Source organism: Microtus ochrogaster, chromosome 6 (genome assembly GCF_000317375.1).
Source record: "Microtus ochrogaster isolate Prairie Vole_2 chromosome 6, MicOch1.0, whole genome shotgun sequence".
NCBI lineage: Eukaryota > Metazoa > Chordata > Mammalia > Rodentia > Cricetidae > Microtus > Microtus ochrogaster.
In genome coordinates this window covers 81,864,405-81,882,661 of record NC_022013.1, presented here as the reverse complement: position 1 = coordinate 81,882,661, position 18,257 = coordinate 81,864,405, and the positions used below count along the sequence as shown (strand labels likewise).

The 18,257-nt window shown below is 43.3% G+C and overlaps 1 protein-coding gene across 1 annotated transcript; it reads right to left on the bottom strand.

The window, feature by feature from the left end:
• Positions 1 to 14,556: 14,556 nt before the first annotated feature.
• Positions 14,557 to 16,458, bottom strand: Ccdc185 (coiled-coil domain containing 185). The gene has a single exon (XM_005348930.2). The coding sequence runs from the start codon at positions 16,456 to 16,458 to the stop codon at positions 14,608 to 14,610; it is 1,851 nt and encodes a 616-aa protein (XP_005348987.1). The 3' UTR covers positions 14,557 to 14,607.
• Between the last annotated feature and the right edge of the window lie 1,799 nt (positions 16,459 to 18,257).

The window sequence follows — 18,257 nt, the reverse complement described above, 5'->3', positions numbered from 1 at the left end:
TCTGGGCTCACAGATTGAGAAAGCGCACTTCATCATGGCACCAAGGCAGGTGGTGGGAGCATGAGGTGTCTGCAGTCAAGAAGCAGAGAGAGACAAATGATGGTTCTGCTGTAGATCTCTCCCTTCCTATTAGTTCCGGGCACTAGCCCACACTGCTGCCTACATCGGGGTAAGACAATTAACCTCTGTGAAAATGCCCTCATGCCGCCTGAATGATTCTAAATGAAGTCAAATTAACAATAGTGGGTCATGAACCTTTCCCGAGGCCACTCACCAGGTTCAGGGTTAGAGCGTGACTTTGACCAAGGACAGTTTGGTTTCAGAGCCTGCATCCTAACCACTAAATTACTAAGAAGCTGATCAAGGTGCAAAAATAAATAATTAATTTAAAAAAAGTTCTAAAAAAAATGGATGCAAGGTTCAAAAGAACTGAGTCCAGATCCCATCTCTACTACTTATAAGCAATGACAAAAAATTCTGTCCAACCTCATGGCTATGCTGCTGCCCCTTATCTGTAAAAGACCGTAATGCTTATGCCATAGAGAAGCAATAAAATTAGAGATAAATGCCTGGGACGTGCCAAGCCTTTGATAAGACTTGGCTATTAGAGGGTAGGATACACTAACCCCATTCATTTAGATCTGATATAAACTTATATGCAAATGTTTAAGTCTCAAAAATAAGGTTACTGCATTTTAATTGAGATTTTTTTCTCAACATAACTCATTTAAGCCAATTAAATTTTGCAGTCAGCTTTCTAAATGACAAAGTTGCTGCTTGTATGTTTTGTTTTTGCTTTTTTTATGTGTTTTTTTTTTAACAAAAAAATTCCTTATATTGAGATCAATTGTATTTATTGGTCAAGGCTTTGGGCAATAGTCAGCCTGACTGATTATGGACTCTGTTATTGGGGACTTTACTTGGTGACAATTATTTTCACCAAGCTCACTTTCCTGGGTCACATTCCACTGACTTAAATATTATAAAGAAGCTTGGGTTCCATTATTACATTTTAGTCACAAGCAAGGGTTATTGCTTGAGGTCTTAGCAAGGCTTGGCTTTTTTCTTATGTTGATAACATTATTCCAAGTCTAGTTCTCATTTGCAATTCAAGGTCTTCCCCTCCAACATGCAGAGCATAGAAATTTCAGTTTTATTATATTCCCATAATTTTTATTTAGAGATCACTTCAGTTTCATAGATTTAAAAATTATGCATACACATGCTCACCTGTGTACATATATGTTGTGTGTGCATACATGTATTCATGAGCATATAGGTGCACATGGGGCCCAGAAGAGGGAGTCAAAGACTCTGGAGATGGAGTCACACCAGGTTGCGAGCACCCAGAGTGGTGCTGGGAACTAAATTTGGATCCTCCAGAAGAACAGGGACCCCTCTCCTCTGCTGAGCCTTCTCTCCAGGTCTTCATCCATGTCTTAAGGAACACATCAACCAGCTCTTGATCATGTTTTCCAGCTTCCCCATGTGAAGTTCTTGTTAACCATGGGACAAATCACACTTAGAACACTGACAGTGATACAGTCAAGTTTCAGAGCACCTCTGCTTCCTGAAACATCTCTTTCTCGTGTCTCAATGTCATGCTCCCTGCATGTCTCCCTGTCTCAATCCCATCTCCAGATCCTGGGATCTCCTCATTGTGTCCCCATTTCTGCAATCCTGTCACTTCAGTCATGCAGTGGCACCACATACTGTGTCCCCTATAGACTGCCCTTTTCTACCCAGCATTGTTCTTAGAGACTCAACCATTTTGTTGTGTGTAGCAATGGTTGGGCAGTTTGAATTAACGAATTCTGGCAAGCCCATTTTGGTCCTTCCACAGTCTGTTTAACCTGTCAGCCACTGCAAAAGAGCTAGGTTGACCTGTTTGGGATTATTACAATCAAAGCTATTGCAAACACTCCTCTAAAGGCTTTCAGATGCACAGGGATCTTAATTTCTTTCCGACAACTGTTCCTAGGTGCAGTTGCTGGGGAGCATGGTGTGGTGGTTGCACCCTTGGTTTTTGAAGAAAATGCCATTTTGTCTTCAGAGTGATTAATTCATCTTACTTCCCGCCAGCAACGTGTGAGTGGCCAGTGCCTCTGCTTCTTTGCCAGCATTTGAAGCTGTCACTATGTCTTATTTTAGTTATGCTGCTTAACAACTTAGATTATATTACTGTGGCTTCTTTTTAAGTGTATTTTTAAAAATTCTTTCAGAGTTTTATATATGATGTGTTTAATCATATTCACACCTACTCTTACCCCTAATTCCTTCCAGATCCATTCCACCTCCAACTTACCCTAATTTCATGTCTTTTTTTTGTGATAGATTAACCCATTTACTGCAATTTGTGCTGCCCATATATTCCTAGATGTGTGGCCATCCAGTGGATCATGTTCAGTGTACCAGGAGCCACATACTTAAAGAAAACTGACTCTTTCTCTGTGAGAAGCCATCAGCTTTCCATTGCTCCCCAAGATCAGGTCAAGGCTCCATAAACCCTTTCCAATTTCATACTACGGTGTTGACTGGCTTGATCTTGTGCAGATCTTAAACTGGCAACCACAACTACTGTAAGTTCATGTAAACAGAGACTGCTTGTTTGTTTCCCAGCTGCCCAGACCTGAATAATTACACATAAATTATATTAATTACAACACTGCTTGGCCTATTAGCTCAGGCTTCTTATTAAGTAACTCTTACATCTTACATTAGCCCATTAAACTATGTATCACCATGAGGCTGTGGCTTACCGATAAGGATCCATAGGTGTCTTTCTCCTTTGGCAGCTACATGGTGTCTCTTTGACTCCATCTACTCTATCTATCTATCTATCTATCTATCTATCTATCTATCTATCTATCTATCTATCATCTATCTATGTATATATATGTTCAGATTTCCCAACTGGCATTGCTCTGATAAGCCATTGGCTGAAGCAGCTTCTTTACTAACCAATGATAATAAAACATATTTACAGTATACAGAGGGGAATCCCACATCAAGTTCAAGAATATAACTGTCCTGTCACTCCCAGAAGACACTGCTCTGCTCTGGTCCTTCCAACCTCTTCTGACCCCCTCTTACACTATGGTCCATGAGTCTTGGGAAGGGGAATGAGATAGATGTGGCATTTGTAGCTGAGCCCTCTAAGGGCTGCTCTTCTCTCTATTTTGACCAGTCATGAGTTTCTATGTTAACTACCGTCTACCTGCTCCACAAACTTTAATTTCTCTGATGAAGTCTGATGACTGGACTAATCTGTGAGTAAAGTGACATGAATTTATAGGACAGCCTGATGCTATATCCATTAGCAAAATAATAGTAGTAAATTCACCCATGGCATCCGTGAGCTCCCCAGCCATGTGCTCGTGGCTAGATTTCCAGTACCAATGTGTTTATTCCTGTGGATCTGGTCTTAATTCTGATCAGAAAGTAATTGGTTACCCTACCTCCATAGCATTGCGGCCACTAGTGCACCCGTGAACCTATCCTGCCACGCCAGTCATTATTGCACTTCACAGGGCACATGGCCAGATAAAACTGTTGATCACCACCTCCAGCAACCTACATCTTCCAGTATTTTGAAAGGTAGGGGTAGAAAGGACATTCCTGATCAGTACCAACTTACTAATTTTAGAATTATCTTGTCTACACCTACAAAAACTTTTGTTGGGATTTTGACGAGAATTTCAGCAAATCTGTATATTACCTTGGAGAGACCTGACATCTGGTGATGGTTAGCTTTAATTGTGAAGCTGTTATCTAGAATCAGGTCAGAAGGCAGTCTCAAGGAGAGATCGTCTAGATCAGATAGCTCATTAACGAGTCTATGAGGGATTATGTTGATAAAGTAATTGAGGCAGGAAGACTGTGTGCAGCACCCTTCCTTGGACAAGGGATCTCGAAGTGTGTAAGAGTGGAGAAAGCAAGTTGAGCTCAACCACACACACCTTAGTTCTCTGCTCTTGACTATGGTTATAATATAACATACCTAGCCACCTCTTTACGTTTCTGCTGCCTTGCTGGGCTGCAGCCTGGAACTGTGAGCTACAGCAAACCCTTAGTCCCCTAAGTTGAATTTATCAGAGTATTTTATCACAGGAAAGCAAGCAAGGCATAGAGCCCTTTCTTAAGATCTTACCATGTACTTGCATCTATGATTTATTTCATCAGTGTTTCATGATATTCAGGCAAATAAGTTTTATACAAGTTTTATTATTGTCACCGCTCTGGTTGTCAGCATGGACCTGGAAGAGTGAAGCCTAAACATGAGGCGGACTAAAGTCTTGCTCAAGAGCCAACTTTATTTGGAGCGTCAGCCAATTTATATTCTGAGATTTAAACGAAATCACATGAGCAAAGTTCACATGACTACACTGTATACCAAGTAAAGGACCTGCATGCTTAGAAACATTTTTTGAATAATAAAGTAAGATAGAGGGTAATCTGAAGTGAAGCCGCTTCTATTTGCTATACCTGGAAGGCTCACAAGAGCACATTCTAAGAACAAATTCATGTTTAGAAGAAACAAAGGTCACAAGGCTTTTGTTTTCTTGGCGTTTTCTCACAAGCTCTCAGAACACCTTCACATAGCTCTATTCTTGGACTATAGTCCTACAGTTAGATTTACTTCTGGGCATTTCTCGTTTTTAGGCAATTGTAAGCAACATTGTATTGTAAATTTCAGCAATGTGCATTTCATTGGTTCATGTAGAACTACTGTCAATCTTTGTACATCAATCTTTATCCTAACATTGGGACTTGCTAGTACTTGAGCATTTATGTAGACTTTCATAAACCATCATATTTCTGTCAAACTGAGGGGTAGACTTGTTTCTTTTTCCTTTCTATTTATATGCCTTTAATTTTCATTTTTGCCTTTCAGTACTATGCTGCATAAGAGAAGTGAAAAGGACACCTTTGCCTTGAGTCTGGTTTGGGGTAAGCATTAAGGCATTCACTTGGCATAATGCTACCTACAGAAAGAATAGTTTTGTTTTATCTATCTAATGTTGGCACAATGTTAGCTGCAGAATAGTATTCTTTTTCTTTCTTTCTATCTATCTATCTATCTATCTATCTATCTATCTATCTATCATCTATCTATCTATCTATCTATCTATCTATTTATCTATCTTTGTAGACTTTCCTTATGGAGTTGAATAAGTTCCCTTCTGTTAATATTTACATCTACTTGGAAAATATTCATGAATGGGCATTAACTTTTTCTAAGTGTTCTTTCTCCATCAAGCAATGAATGGTCACATGACTTTTCTTCTTTAGCCTGTGGGTAAAGTGGTTTGCACACACAGTGACAGGTCTTAGATGATTGAGCCAGCTGGAGATTTGTAATATCTCTTCCTTCATTGTAGCTTGTATTTCTATTTAAATGCTACTGAAAGTAATTTGCCAACATTTTAAAGAATTTTCATGTATATATTCATGAAGAACATTGGTCTATCTCTTGTTTATTTCGCTCAGTCTCTGAGTTTGGTATTAGGAGAACATCAACTTCTTGAAATGAATTGGAAAGTGTTCATTGCTCACTTATTTTCTGGAAGAAATTGTGTATTATGGATGTTATATCTTCTTTTAGCATTAAACCATCCAGACTAGATCTGAGAGGCAGTATTTAATTATTAATTTAATATTATTAGTAATTGTGGAGCCATTTAAAGGGTCTGTTTTTCAGTAGCTGAGTTGTGATATTTAGCCCCCTTTTTATATAAAAATTGATCTTTTTACCTAGGTTGTCCATCTGTGTATAAACTTGTTTGTATTTTTGAAATCTTTTGTATGTCTTTAGGGTCTATGATGGCTTAGCTGTTTCAGTCATGATTTTGTGATTTTTTTTTTTGTTAGCTTTTCTAGAGATTTGTCAATTTTATTGAACTTTTTAAAGAACCACATGCTGGCTTTCCTGGTGTTTGCTTTCATTTCTCTACATTGCTAGACTGGAATCATGCATCACTAATTTGAGATTTCCCCTTTTTTGCTAAAAAAAAAAAGTCATGTTGCTCCAAGTTTCCTCCCAGTGTGGCCTTTGCTGTGCCCCATATATCTGAAAGCTTTTCTTTCCATTCAGCTCAATGCATTTTTTCAATTTTCTTTTAGATTTTTTTCTTCGAATTATGGATAACTTAGAGGTGCTTTGTTTGACTTCTGAGTGTTAAAAAAATTTCCTGTTAGCATTCTGATATTAACTTATTATTTAATTCTATTACTTCGTATGATTCCAACTCTTTTATTAGAAGTGTTTGTGTTATAGCCCATGATAGATTGTATCTTGGGAAATATTCTAGAAAAAAATGTGCATTTTGCTTTTATTGGTGACTCCTGCAAATGTAGATTAAACCCTTTGGCCAAGTGATCTTGTTAAATTCTTTATCTTTCCAGATCCTGCTGGGCTGGTCTAGCAGTTATTGAGAGGGTTATTAAAGTCCTCAGTTGTAACTGAACTTTGTTTATTTCTCTTTCTGAAAGTTTAACTTTTGTTTCACACTATTTTGTAGCTCTGTTTGGTACACCCACACTTAGAATTGTTATGCTTTCTTCACAGGCTAGTTCTACAAGTTTGTTCTTCTCTATGCCTATTTCCTTTGTATGCTTAACTGATCAACAGAGTTTTACAATGAAAGATTGAATGTGCAAATTAATACGTATGATTATAAGACTCTCACAATTTGTACTTTGTTCATATCCCCCATCTCTTCCCCTAAATAATCCCTGTGGGTGTATGTGCATGTGTGTGCACCTGTGTCGGTGCTTGTGTCCATGTGTGCATGCACGCATGTGGTAAAATCTAGACCTTAATGCTGCTTCCAAAAGCAATAGGTTAAGAAATGAAATTCTAGGTATGGGATGCCTCCTTATGAGTTGTTATTCAGCAGGGCTCCAAATACTGCCCCCCTCCCCAAACAATACAGGCTGCTGCCAATGCTCCTGGTTGCCTGCTAGAAGAAAACGGTAAGACACCGTGCTTAAAGACACCACGCTCTCGGGATACAGCACACAGAGATATTAAGCAGAGCTGAGCTGGAAGCTCTCTCACCGTGGGGCTGACTTTCATCTTGCTGGTGGTGTGTAGGCTGATGGGGGCGAAAGGCCATCAGTTGTCTTACCCAGCTGTGTGTACCTGGAGTGCTACAATACCAACCTGCTAGGCAAGATATATCCACTGGTACGCTGGCATGACTGCTATGGGGTGTCCTGCCTATTTTCTAGTTTTCGGTCACCTTGACACAAGTTAGAGTTATCTGCGAAGAGGAACCTTGACTGAGAAATTGTCTCCCTCCGATTGCCTGTAGGCAACTGTGTAGGGCATTTTCTGGATGAATAATTGCTATGGGAGGACCCAGCCCACTGGGGAATGTGCTGCTCTGGGCCTGTTGTCCTGAATGGTAGAAGAAAGCAGGTTGAGCAAGCTGTGGGGAACAAGCCAGTAACTAGCCCTTTATGATTTCTGCTTCGGTTCCTGAGTTGAGTTTCCTGCCTTGACTCCTTCCGCCATGACTTCCTTCACTGATGGACTATGGTGTGAACATGTAAAATAAAATAAAATAAATCCTTTTCTCTTCATCATGTGTTTGACCATAGCCATAGAGACCTACCTAAGGCCTGGGAGTAAGGAACTGCTTTCTGGTTGGATTTTAGACCTGCCCTTCAATAGGGAAATTATGTCTAGTTAAAGCTCATAAGTAGTAAGATTATAGATCCTAGGAGAAAACCTACTACTATTGTTTTGCTGTTGAATGTGTTGTCAAACTGTCTTCTAAATTTTTATGTTTATGCCTATGGTTGATTTTGATTTCAGCTTCGTTCAGGAGTTTCTTTCTGCAGTCGGCAGTGGGCAGTGAAGAGACATTTATGCCTATAATAGATTGATTTTGATTTCAGCCTTCATACAGGAGTTTCTGCAGTAGGCAGTGCCAAGACTCAAGTGACTGTTGAGTACTCAGTCATAAAGGGAACATCTATGTCCCTCCCTCCAAGGTTCAGGGAATATTGTGGATGAGCAGAATGTAAGAGCCAGAGCAGGGGAAGAGCACTGTGAAATGCTGTCCTCTGGGTATGACATGGCTACTGTACACTTGATCTCACAGAAGCTGCACTGTCAGCACAAGAACTGTGCAAGATCGGCCTGTCAACATCCTGTCCTCTGATTGGTCACAACTGTCGGGACTGGATAAGACCGAACCCTGGTGTAGTTTTAATCTGCGCTTAATTTCTGATGACTAAGGATGTTGACCATTTTTTAAAAATAGATTTACTGGCCTTTTATATTTCTCCTTTTGAGAGTCAGTCACTGCTCATTTATGAACTGGAACATTTGGTATGGGAAGTTTTTAAGAAAGTTGCTGGGTTGATTAGCCTTTTATGGTCTAGTTTCTTGAGTTCTTTATATATTTTGGAGATCAGACCTTTGTCAGTTGTGGGGTTGGTGAAGATCTTCTCCTAGTCAGTGGGTTGCCTTTTTGTCTTAGTGACAGTGTCCTTTGCTTTACAGAAGCTTCTCAGTCTCAGGAGGTCCCATTTATTCAATGAGGCCCTTAATGTCTGTGCTGCTGGGGTTATACGTAGGAAGTAGTCTCCTGTGCCCATGTGCTGTAGAGTACTTCCCACTTTCTCTTCTATCAGATTCAGTGCAGGCAATGCTCTTAACCTCTGAGCCATCTCTCCAGCCCCCTGTTTCAAGTTTTTTAAAGAATGTCTTTGGGATTTGGATGTGGGTTGCAGTGAATCTGTCGATCACTTTCAGAAACACTGCGTTCCTCATCTTTCTAACTTCTAGAATCTTATTTCTTCAGTGTTATCATTTTTTCATGATAGAATGTTTCATATTTTTATTTATATTTATTACCATATTATAATATAATATTATACATATTATAAAATATTTATATTTTTTGAGATTGTTGTGAATCAGTATTTTTCTTGATTTTTCTCAATAAATTCATTATTTATATATAGGAAAGCTACTGATTTTTATGATTTTGGTTGTGAGCCTAGCCTCTAATGGCTGAGCCATCTCTGATTTTTATATTCTGCTACTTCATTACATGTGCTTAGCAGATCTAAGAGTTTCCTGGTAGAATTTTGGGGTTCCTTATAGGATCGTATCGTCTGAAAGGGGACAATTTTGCTTCACCCTTCCCTGTTTGTGTCCATTTTATGACTTTTGCCTTGTTGCTCTAACTGAGTCTTAATTCAGTACATACTTGGCACCTCTGCTCTTTCTGGTCTGGTGGAATTCAGCAGTGACTTTCCAAACCCAACTTCTATTAGAAGATGATCGCTGCTTTGATCTTACTGCTCATTACAAATCTGATTTGTTGCTTGTATTTTATTTAATTGTGGTAGGCATATTCCGAGGAATTTATTCTAATTTTTTGAGGTTTTGTGCACATAATTTAACGAAATATCCACTAGTGATCTGTGTTTTAGGGGTATCTGTTGTGATGTCTCTCTTTTCACCCTAATTTTATTAGGCTGAGTCCTCTCTCTCTCTCTCTCTCTCTCTCTCTCTCTCTCTCTCTCTCTCTCCCTCTCTCTCTGTTATTTTAGACAAGGGTTTGCCAATTTTGCTTATTAAAAAGTAAGCCCTTTGCTCTTGGTTCTTTTGTTATTATTATTTTGGTTTCCATGTCATTAATTTTACCTTAATCGGTACCGTTTCTTTCTTCTAATGACTTTGGGTTCAGCTTGTTCTTGTTTATCTAAGACCTTAAGGTATATATCATTATGTATTTAAGATCTCTTTGACTTTTAAGGTAATTAAAGTTAAACTTTCCTTTAGAACTCCCATTTCCCAGGCAGAAATTCTGCCAAGTTGTGCCTTTGTTTGATTCCAGGAATGTGGAAATGTCCTCATTGCTCCCCTGATTATTGAAGAACACATTGCTCACTCTGTCTGTTTACACGGTGTCTATGTGTTCCTGTGGCTATTGATTGCCACCTTTATTCCATTATGATGTGAAAAGACTAAGAAATCATTTTAGCTTCTGTATCTAATATGCTTTGTTTTATAACCTAAAGTATAATTTTAGAGTTAGTTCCCTGGGCTGCTAGGAACATTGAATGAGAAATGTTTTATGGGTGTCTTTTAGTGTGGATGTCCTATCTGTTGATGAGAATGGGGTATTGGAATTACCCACAATTTTGTGTCTGGATATTTTTGAACCTTGATATGCAATGTGTTTTTATGAAATTGATGTTCTAGTAGTTGGCTCACACATCTTTACAATTGTTCTATCTTTCTGATGGATGGTTTCCATTAGCCCACTCCATTAAATGCTAAGTATGGCTATTTTTGCTTGTTCCTGGCTCCCATTATTCGGTGCATTGATTTCCCCTCACAGTCAGGGTGTGCCTTTTTTTTTTTTGTCTTTTGCCAGTGAGGTATGTTTCTTGTAGACAACAAGAACTTGGATCTTGGGGATTTCTTGTGGGTGTGTATAGGGTGCATGTGTGTATACATGTTTACATACACACATATGTGAAGGTCAGAGGTTAATGCCATGTATTTCTTTGATTACTCTTCACTTCTGTACGTGAGTCAGGGTGTCTCACTGAACCTGGAGCTCACTGACTCAGTTGTGCTGCTGGGACAGCAAGCCCCTGAAATCCTCCTGTCTCTTTCTCCCTGGTTTTGCATAACTTCTTCACTAACTTTGAAATATTTGGGGCTACTGTTTCCTTGAGTGCTGGCTCTTCTGTCACTCTTGAGTCCTGTCAGTGTGGGAGGCTCTGTATGTTTTTTTTTTCTTTTTAACAAAATTTCTCTCTTATTTCCAGAGTTGCTTGTGTTTTGTTATTCCGGCTCAGCCGCAGCTTCTTCTCTCTGTTTCTTTCGTTCTGCTGATGAAGCCATCCCATTTATCATTTGATCTCTGTGACGTTTGTCCTCTTCTTCCACCTTGTGGGCTCTAGGAATCAAGCTCAGGGCCCCTGGCTTGCACGGAAAGAGCCTTCTCATATGTAGCCATCTTAGGGTTTTTGGTTTGTATAGCTCACCTTCAATTCCAATTTTTTCTCACTTGGTTCTTCTCGATATTTTTCATGCCTTTGATGAGATTTTCTTGACTGTTTTAAGTGTGCTCTGAAGCTTTTTGTTGCTGCTGACGCGGTTGTAGCTGTTTATAAATGGGTTTTAGATAACTCCAACATTTCTTTTTGGCATATATAGATTCTTTCTCAATCAGTTTGAAATAGACTTGACTCTGTAGAATTATTTTCAATAAAAACCTAGACAATTTGTTCAGTTAAAAGACTCAATGGGTCTTATTTAAAATGCCCTTTGCATCTGACTTTCTCTAATATCACCCCATTGCCTCATACTGAGGAGCAGGAATAAAAATCCACCTCCCTTAGCCATTGCCCACTGAAGGGAGTAGAGCTACTTCTTCTTATTGCCGGGAGGGCAGGAGCCTTGGGCTTCTTCTATACTCAACTGTACCGCAGTAGGCCTGGAGGTCCACCTTGCTCCCCATATAGCAATGTGGATGGGATGCAAGGTCTTGTTTTTGCAGGATGCTCATGAAAGTTTCTACTCTCTGCCAGGCTTCCTGTGATACCACTTAGCAGGAAGTTGAGACGTGTGGAGTGGTTAAGGAGCCTAGGCTGCGATGCAGTTTCTGCTGGCATTGCTAGGATGGGGGAAGGCATCTCCTTATCACAACCTGGCAAGGGAAGAACACCATGTCCCTGCTCAGTCTTTGCCTGCATGGGCAAAGATGAAGCCATAGGTTTTCCTATGGATTTTAGCTGGAGCCATGTAGTTCTAGGGCTGTGGTTCTGAGATACCATGACTGTGTGGGACCTGCTGTCCATATTTTTGTATTTCTCCAACTCACAGGTCTGGAACATATGAGGCAAAAGGAAAACTCAAGGAACTCAGGACTGTGTGGGGTTTATTTTGGCTCTGAAGTCTGGGGCCAGTTTGCCTCTGTAGAGTTCTCTCATGCTTGTCTCACAAGAGCATTTAGGGGTTTTAGTTGTATTTAAAAGATGGGGAAGTCTCCTTCACTCCTGTCAGCTTTATTTTGTGTAGATCATTTTGGCCAATGGTTTCCACAAAGGTTAGACAAAGGAATGAGTCTGTATTTCTTGGAGCAAAGAAGAATGCAGGATAGGAATGGGATTTAGATTTGGAGTGCAAACATCCCGCTGGCCATCTTCTATCTGGTTGTATTGACTTAAGCAAGACTGTAAAGATGTATAAGGCCCTGGCCCTGGATGCAGGTAACATGTAGTCTCATTAGGAATCCAAGATTCAATTGCAAAATGGAAACTCCCTGCAGAGCATGGCTACTGTGCTCAGGAAGAACAAATTGGGATACGGTGGGAGGAGGTAGCTGGTGGAAAGGCATTAAGCTCAAAGGGGTGGGGTTGACAACTGCACATGTCAATATGAATAATAAGAGCTACAGTATTGAGTTACAGAATATTAGATTCTGGGTTACTTTGCAAACACTGTGCATGGGTGATTTCATAGAATTATCCTTTCCAGCAATGCCTGGGAAGCACAAGTTACTCCCAGTTTTACAGGCAACGGGACTGAGACTGACAGGAAAACCCAGATTCATGTCCAGTCTTGTCTGAAACCTCTCCAACATCATCACAGAATAACCCAGAGTACCTGCTGCCATGGCTAGAACATGGGACTAGCCTGGACACGAAGAGAGTCATATTGGAAGCTGAGCCCTGATCTGTGGGTGCTTGCATTTTTGAGCAGCGGTCTCTGTGACCGTGTGTGGGTGGAGAAATGAGGTGTTATAGCAGGCCCATGTGAGGGCAGCAGGTAGAGGGGACAGAGGAAGAAAATGAGATAGGGACGAGGGTCTGATTTCCATTGTATAAACAGAGTGGATGTCACACTGACCTCTGTACAAAATTACTGGTCTGCTTATGTTTGATGCTTTTTTGCAGTTACAGATAAAGACAAAAATCCTCTAATGCCACAGTCTATCTTTCCCCTTCCTCACTTCACACAGATCCTGCAGTAGGGCTGGTGAGATGGTGCTGTCGGTAAAGGTGCTTGCTCCTCCATGACCCAAGCCTGACAGCCTGAGCCAAGTCCCTGGAATCCACGTGATGTTGTCCTTTGACCGCCACATGGGCTCTGAGGCATGTGTACCCTTCCCCACGTGCAGATAACAACAACAAAAAGTGACTTTAAAATTTTACATCAAGGTTTTTTTTTTTTTAAGAAAACATTTGGTTTGATAGAAGCTGAGACATAGGACGGGTTAAAGTTTATTGCTGCTGGCTCCTTCTCTTTAAAAAGTCATATTACTACTGAGTCGTCTTTAGCCACTCATTTGAAGCCTAGTTAAGTTAATTAGGCACAATGTGGATAGACAGAATGATCTCACGTGCCTCCTTCAAAAGAGACGAGAAATAGAGGGGAAATAGAGAAAAATGCCAGTAGAGTTTGGATGCAAAAGGCTAGATGGGAGCACCCCCCTCCCGGCTCCCGGGCCCCACCCCACTGTCCCACTCCCAGTCCAAGGAAGGCCAAACATATCCTACTGGTTTATTTTCTTTTCATTTTGAGACAGGGCCTTACCGTGTAGCCTAGGCTGATCCTGGAGCTCACTGTGTCACAGTGCAGGCTGGCCTATAGTGCTGGTGGCATAGCCGGTGTGTGCTGGCTGGGTTTCACTGAGCTCTTAAACATCAGGACTGCGGTGGGGAAAACACGGTTCTAGTGGATTAGGAACACTATTGCCGTGAATAGGGATGTCCAAAGAACTCCTCAGTCTGGGAGGAGCTATGGAGCCACTTACAAAAAAAAAAAATCATCACCAAAATTCAATTCCATGGAGTGAGCTAAGACAAGAAAAAGAATGTGGGGCTTGTGGTTTGTTACTAACACTAGGTTAGGTTAAATGAGTTTCTATACTGCAGGCTTTAAGTTTAAAAGAGTGCCGCGAACTCGTCAGAAAGGATTAGGACATACGAGATTCCCAAGTCCAGTTGCTCAGAAAGTCTGCTAGCCCACCTTTGCTATTCACCCCGGAGACTCCTCAGCCTCACGCTCCACATTTCACCTTTCTCAAGTTGCAGATTAGGACAAGACTTCCAAGTTACACCATAAAACTCTATTCCCAATTGCCTATTATCTATAGATTGGTACTTTGAGACGGGGTTTCTCTTTGTAGCCCTGGCCGTCCTGTGGCTCACTTTGTAAACCAGGCTGGCTTCGAACTCAAAGAACCGCCTGCCTCTGCCTTCCCAGTGCTGGGGTTAAGGGCATGTACCTCCACCGCCCATCCAATTGTACTTTCTTTTCTGACTCCTCTAACTCCTGTTCCATGAGTACTTTTAGATTCCTTGAAAGGCAAATGAATGTTTTCTGTTTCACCTCAAAACTCAAAAGCCAAGCAGTTTTCATACCTGCCCCCCCCCCACTTTTTCTCCTCAACCCCATCGACACCATCCAAGTGAATCAATGAACTAATTCATGGGAGGAAATTGCAGCTATTTTATATATTTTTTTAAAAATCAATGTTCGGTTAAAATCAGATTATAAATCCGAATCGCATGATGACATGTTTGTGTGGCTGCCGGGTTGTGTGCCTTCTTCCTCCTGAGTTCTCAGTAGATTCCATTCTGCTGACGCATGGGCATCTGGGCCTCTGCTGCCAGGTAGTCAAAGCAGCGGTCTGTCTTGGAGGCTGGGGGAACCTTCTGGAACTCCTGGAAGATGGGATTTTTCCCTCGGGTCATCTGCTCTGCTCTTTGTTCCTTCTTCTTGATGGCTTCCTTGATACCCTCAATGTGACACTTCTCCTCCCTCTCCGCTTTCAGCTTCAAGACGTGATGGTTCCTCTCACACAGGATGTTCAGCTCCTGCAGGTGCTGCGCCCTGTCCCTGGTGGTCTTGTGCGCATGACACTTGGCCTGCCTGATCTTCTGCTGCTCAGCCAGCTCTGCCAGTACCCGCTTGCTCACTTGGCGCCACTCCTCTGCCTCCTCTGCTTGCTGCCTCACCCGCTGGAATTGCTCTGCCTCCCCCTGGGCCTTCCCTCTCTGCTCTTGATGTCTTTCCTTAGCCAGACTTTCTTGGATGTCCTGGGAGCCCTGGAAACTCTGCTCCAGCGACAGCTTCCTGAGCAGCTCCTCCGCCTTGGCCTGGCAGTCCATGAGAACTTTGCGGGCCTGGAAGTTGACGACCGAGCTCAGGTTGCTGTCCGGGACCTTCCTCTGGTGCTCTGCCAAGTGCTGCTGCCTCTTGAGACAGGCTGCCTCCAGCTTCTTCTGCAGCTGCAGCCTGTTCAGGTCCCGCAGACTCCGCAGCACCCTCTCCTGCTCCCGCAGGCGTTGCTCTTGACACTGTTTGAGGTGCTCGGCCTGTGAGTGCGCCCAGTCGAGCTTGTCCAGGCCTTGGTCCTTCTCCGGGGGGTCGTCAGGCGGCACCCTCCACCCACTCTCGCTCTCCGACTGGGTCGCGCTCTTCCCCTGGCGATCCCGCCGGGGAACCGGCTGCTCCCGACCCTGGTGAATCTGCTCATGGCTCTTCCGTGGCTTGTGCTGTTCCTTCTGTCCTTGCCACTGCTCCTGGCTCTGTTGCAGCAGCAGCCTGCGCTCTCTCTCCAGGGTCAGGTGGACTTTCTGGTCTGAGAGCTTCAGCTCTTCCCAGGCGATTGCTGCTTGGTGCTGCAGTTCTCGCATCCTCTGGGCCTTCTTGAGCCGGCTCAGCACCAAGGCCAAGATCTTCTGGTCCCTGGAGGATATCACCGCTTCGTCCAGCTTGCTCTTGAGGACCTGAGCATGCTGGCTACTCTCCTCTTTGCAGGAGTCGGAGGCCTGGGAATGCTGGTTGGCTAAGGACTCGGTCCGGTCGCCACTAACCCTCTTCGGAGAGCACACACTGGTGCATTGCTTCTGGAACTCTAAGGAGTACGCAGAGGACTTGTCAGTGAGAACGGAGGAAGGGGACCAGAGACCTACATGTCTGCATACGGGCACTGCCCACCGGTCTCTGTTGTGTGTCTTTTCTAAAAGCAAAGTCTCAACACTCTGGGGGCTGAAAGCTCTCCCGGGATACGGTGGGGACGAATCTCCTGGGGCTGCAGGATAGCGCGGGTTCGGCTGATCGGGCTGCTGCTGCTGCTGCCAGGTTCTGCTGGACTTGGTCGGTGCCTCCCCGCAGGCTTCTTCCAAGCGCCTGCTTCCGGACTTGTGTTTCCTGGCGCGGTCCGAGGGTCTCCGGGCCACGCGTGTCAGGCCGTGGCTTTCTCGTGGCGAGGAGATATACCCACGCCGGCGGGGCCTCCCCGTAGGCGAACATTTCTGGTGCACCCAGGGCACCCGGGTCTCGGACTCGGAGCCAGAAGTCCGGGCCCAGGAGCTCAGGGTCGGCTCAGGCCAGCTCAGTGGTGCTTCAAACTCCAGCTCCCCAAGCTCCCCATAGGGCCATGGGGAGAAGAGGTGGAAGCCGGCCATGCTCTCTTCCCGGCGGGCCCAGAGTCCACACGAAGGTCGGAGGACCTCCAGGGGGCCACTGAGAACACCCACCCCACTCTCAGATCCTGGGATACACGTGGCCTGTGACGCCCCCGCCACTTCATAATGCCTCCTTGCGCTGACAGGTCTTTGAAGGTTCAGTTGCTTAGAGTGCTGAGGACAGAGTGGGCGAATAGACGCCTCGGAGGAGCTGGTTGAAAGTCTAGAAAATCAAGGGTGGTAATCGAATGTGATGCCACCAGTGTTTCAGCTCCCTGAATTGGTGGCCAAGGGCGCCACGCTAAAAAGAGAATACAGTGGGAGGGCCAAAGTGTAGTGCTATTTTATTTGTGTTTTAATAATTAAAGCTTGCCTGAAGATCAGAATGTAAAACTAAGCCACTAGAGGCCAGGGAGGGGTGGCATATACCCTTTAATCCCAGTACTCAGGAGGACAGAGGAAGACAGATCTCTGTGAGCTCAAGGCTACCCTGGGCTACACAAGATCTATCCAGAAACAGCCCCAGGTGGTGGTGGCTCACACTTTAATCCCAGTGTTTGGGAGTCACACACCTTTAATCCCAGCACTAGGGAGGTGGAGACAGGGGCGATATGACTGGATGGAGAGAGGAATAGAAAGGGGAAGAGACAGGAACTCCCTGGAGTGTGGAGTCTGAGAATTTACGCAGACGGGATCTTGCCCATTTGGTCTGAAGATTTGATAGAGGTAAAAGGTCTCTCTAGTGTTTGGCTGCTTTGCTTTTCTGGTCTTCATCTTGAACCCCAATATCTGTCTCTGGGTTTGTCTTATTTGTGCTGCACCAGGTGCAGTGTAGTGGACCTAGGACGGTGCTGGTCCTTGGAGGCACGCCTCTTTATTCTTACGTTTGCTTTATTGTGTGTGTCTATATGTTTTATTGTGTGTATGAACAAGTATGAGCCATGGCAGGTGTGTGGGCAGCAGAAGACAACTTGGAAGAGTCTGTTCCTTATACCATGTGAGTTCCAGGAATCAAATGCAGGCTTGGAGAAGGTCCCTTTACTTTACTGGCCAAGCATCGCGTTTGCCTCCCTCTTCCCAATCGGAACACCAAGGCGTGGAAAAGAAACAGCCAAGGAAGAACACTGGTCAGGTCTGGATCTTAGCAAGCCCAAGGGATGCTTCTGTGTTAGCCTTTGTAAAATGAGGCTCATCTGATTTTCATCTAACGTGACAGTTACAGCTTTGACCAAAACATGAATTCTGTCCGCACTGTTCTGAAACAGCCCCCAAAGATTTCATTTATTTGCCATTTGTCTTCTTTTTCCTCCACCTTTGTGGGATCCCCACCTGTGCCCCTTGCTGAGAGGCAAATGAGTCTGAGTCTTCCACTTTCAACCCAAGTGATGTTGGACAAGTTACTTCCATGACCCTCATTCTGACGCTGAGCCATTGTGAAGGCAAAGTGAAAGAAATTGTGTGGAGAGCCTGGGACCACAATGCGTTCGATAATGATGCCCTACTAAGCCAATTAAAAGTTTTAACACTTAATGTGTTAGTTTGCAAAAATGTCTGCAGATCTCTAGCTGAAGAGTCATTGGATTAATGTAATTTTAACAAAGTTTGGTAAAGTGTAGAAAGCAGTGACTCTCGGGTTCTGTCACACCAAATCCTGGGATTTGATCATTTTCCTCATCTGGGGTTGCTGTGGTCTGTATGTATGCACCCCAAACTGCATGCTTTGAAATCTAAACACCACGATGGTGGCATTAAGAGGTAGGGGCCATTGACAGATGGTTTAGACGTAAGGGTGGATCCCT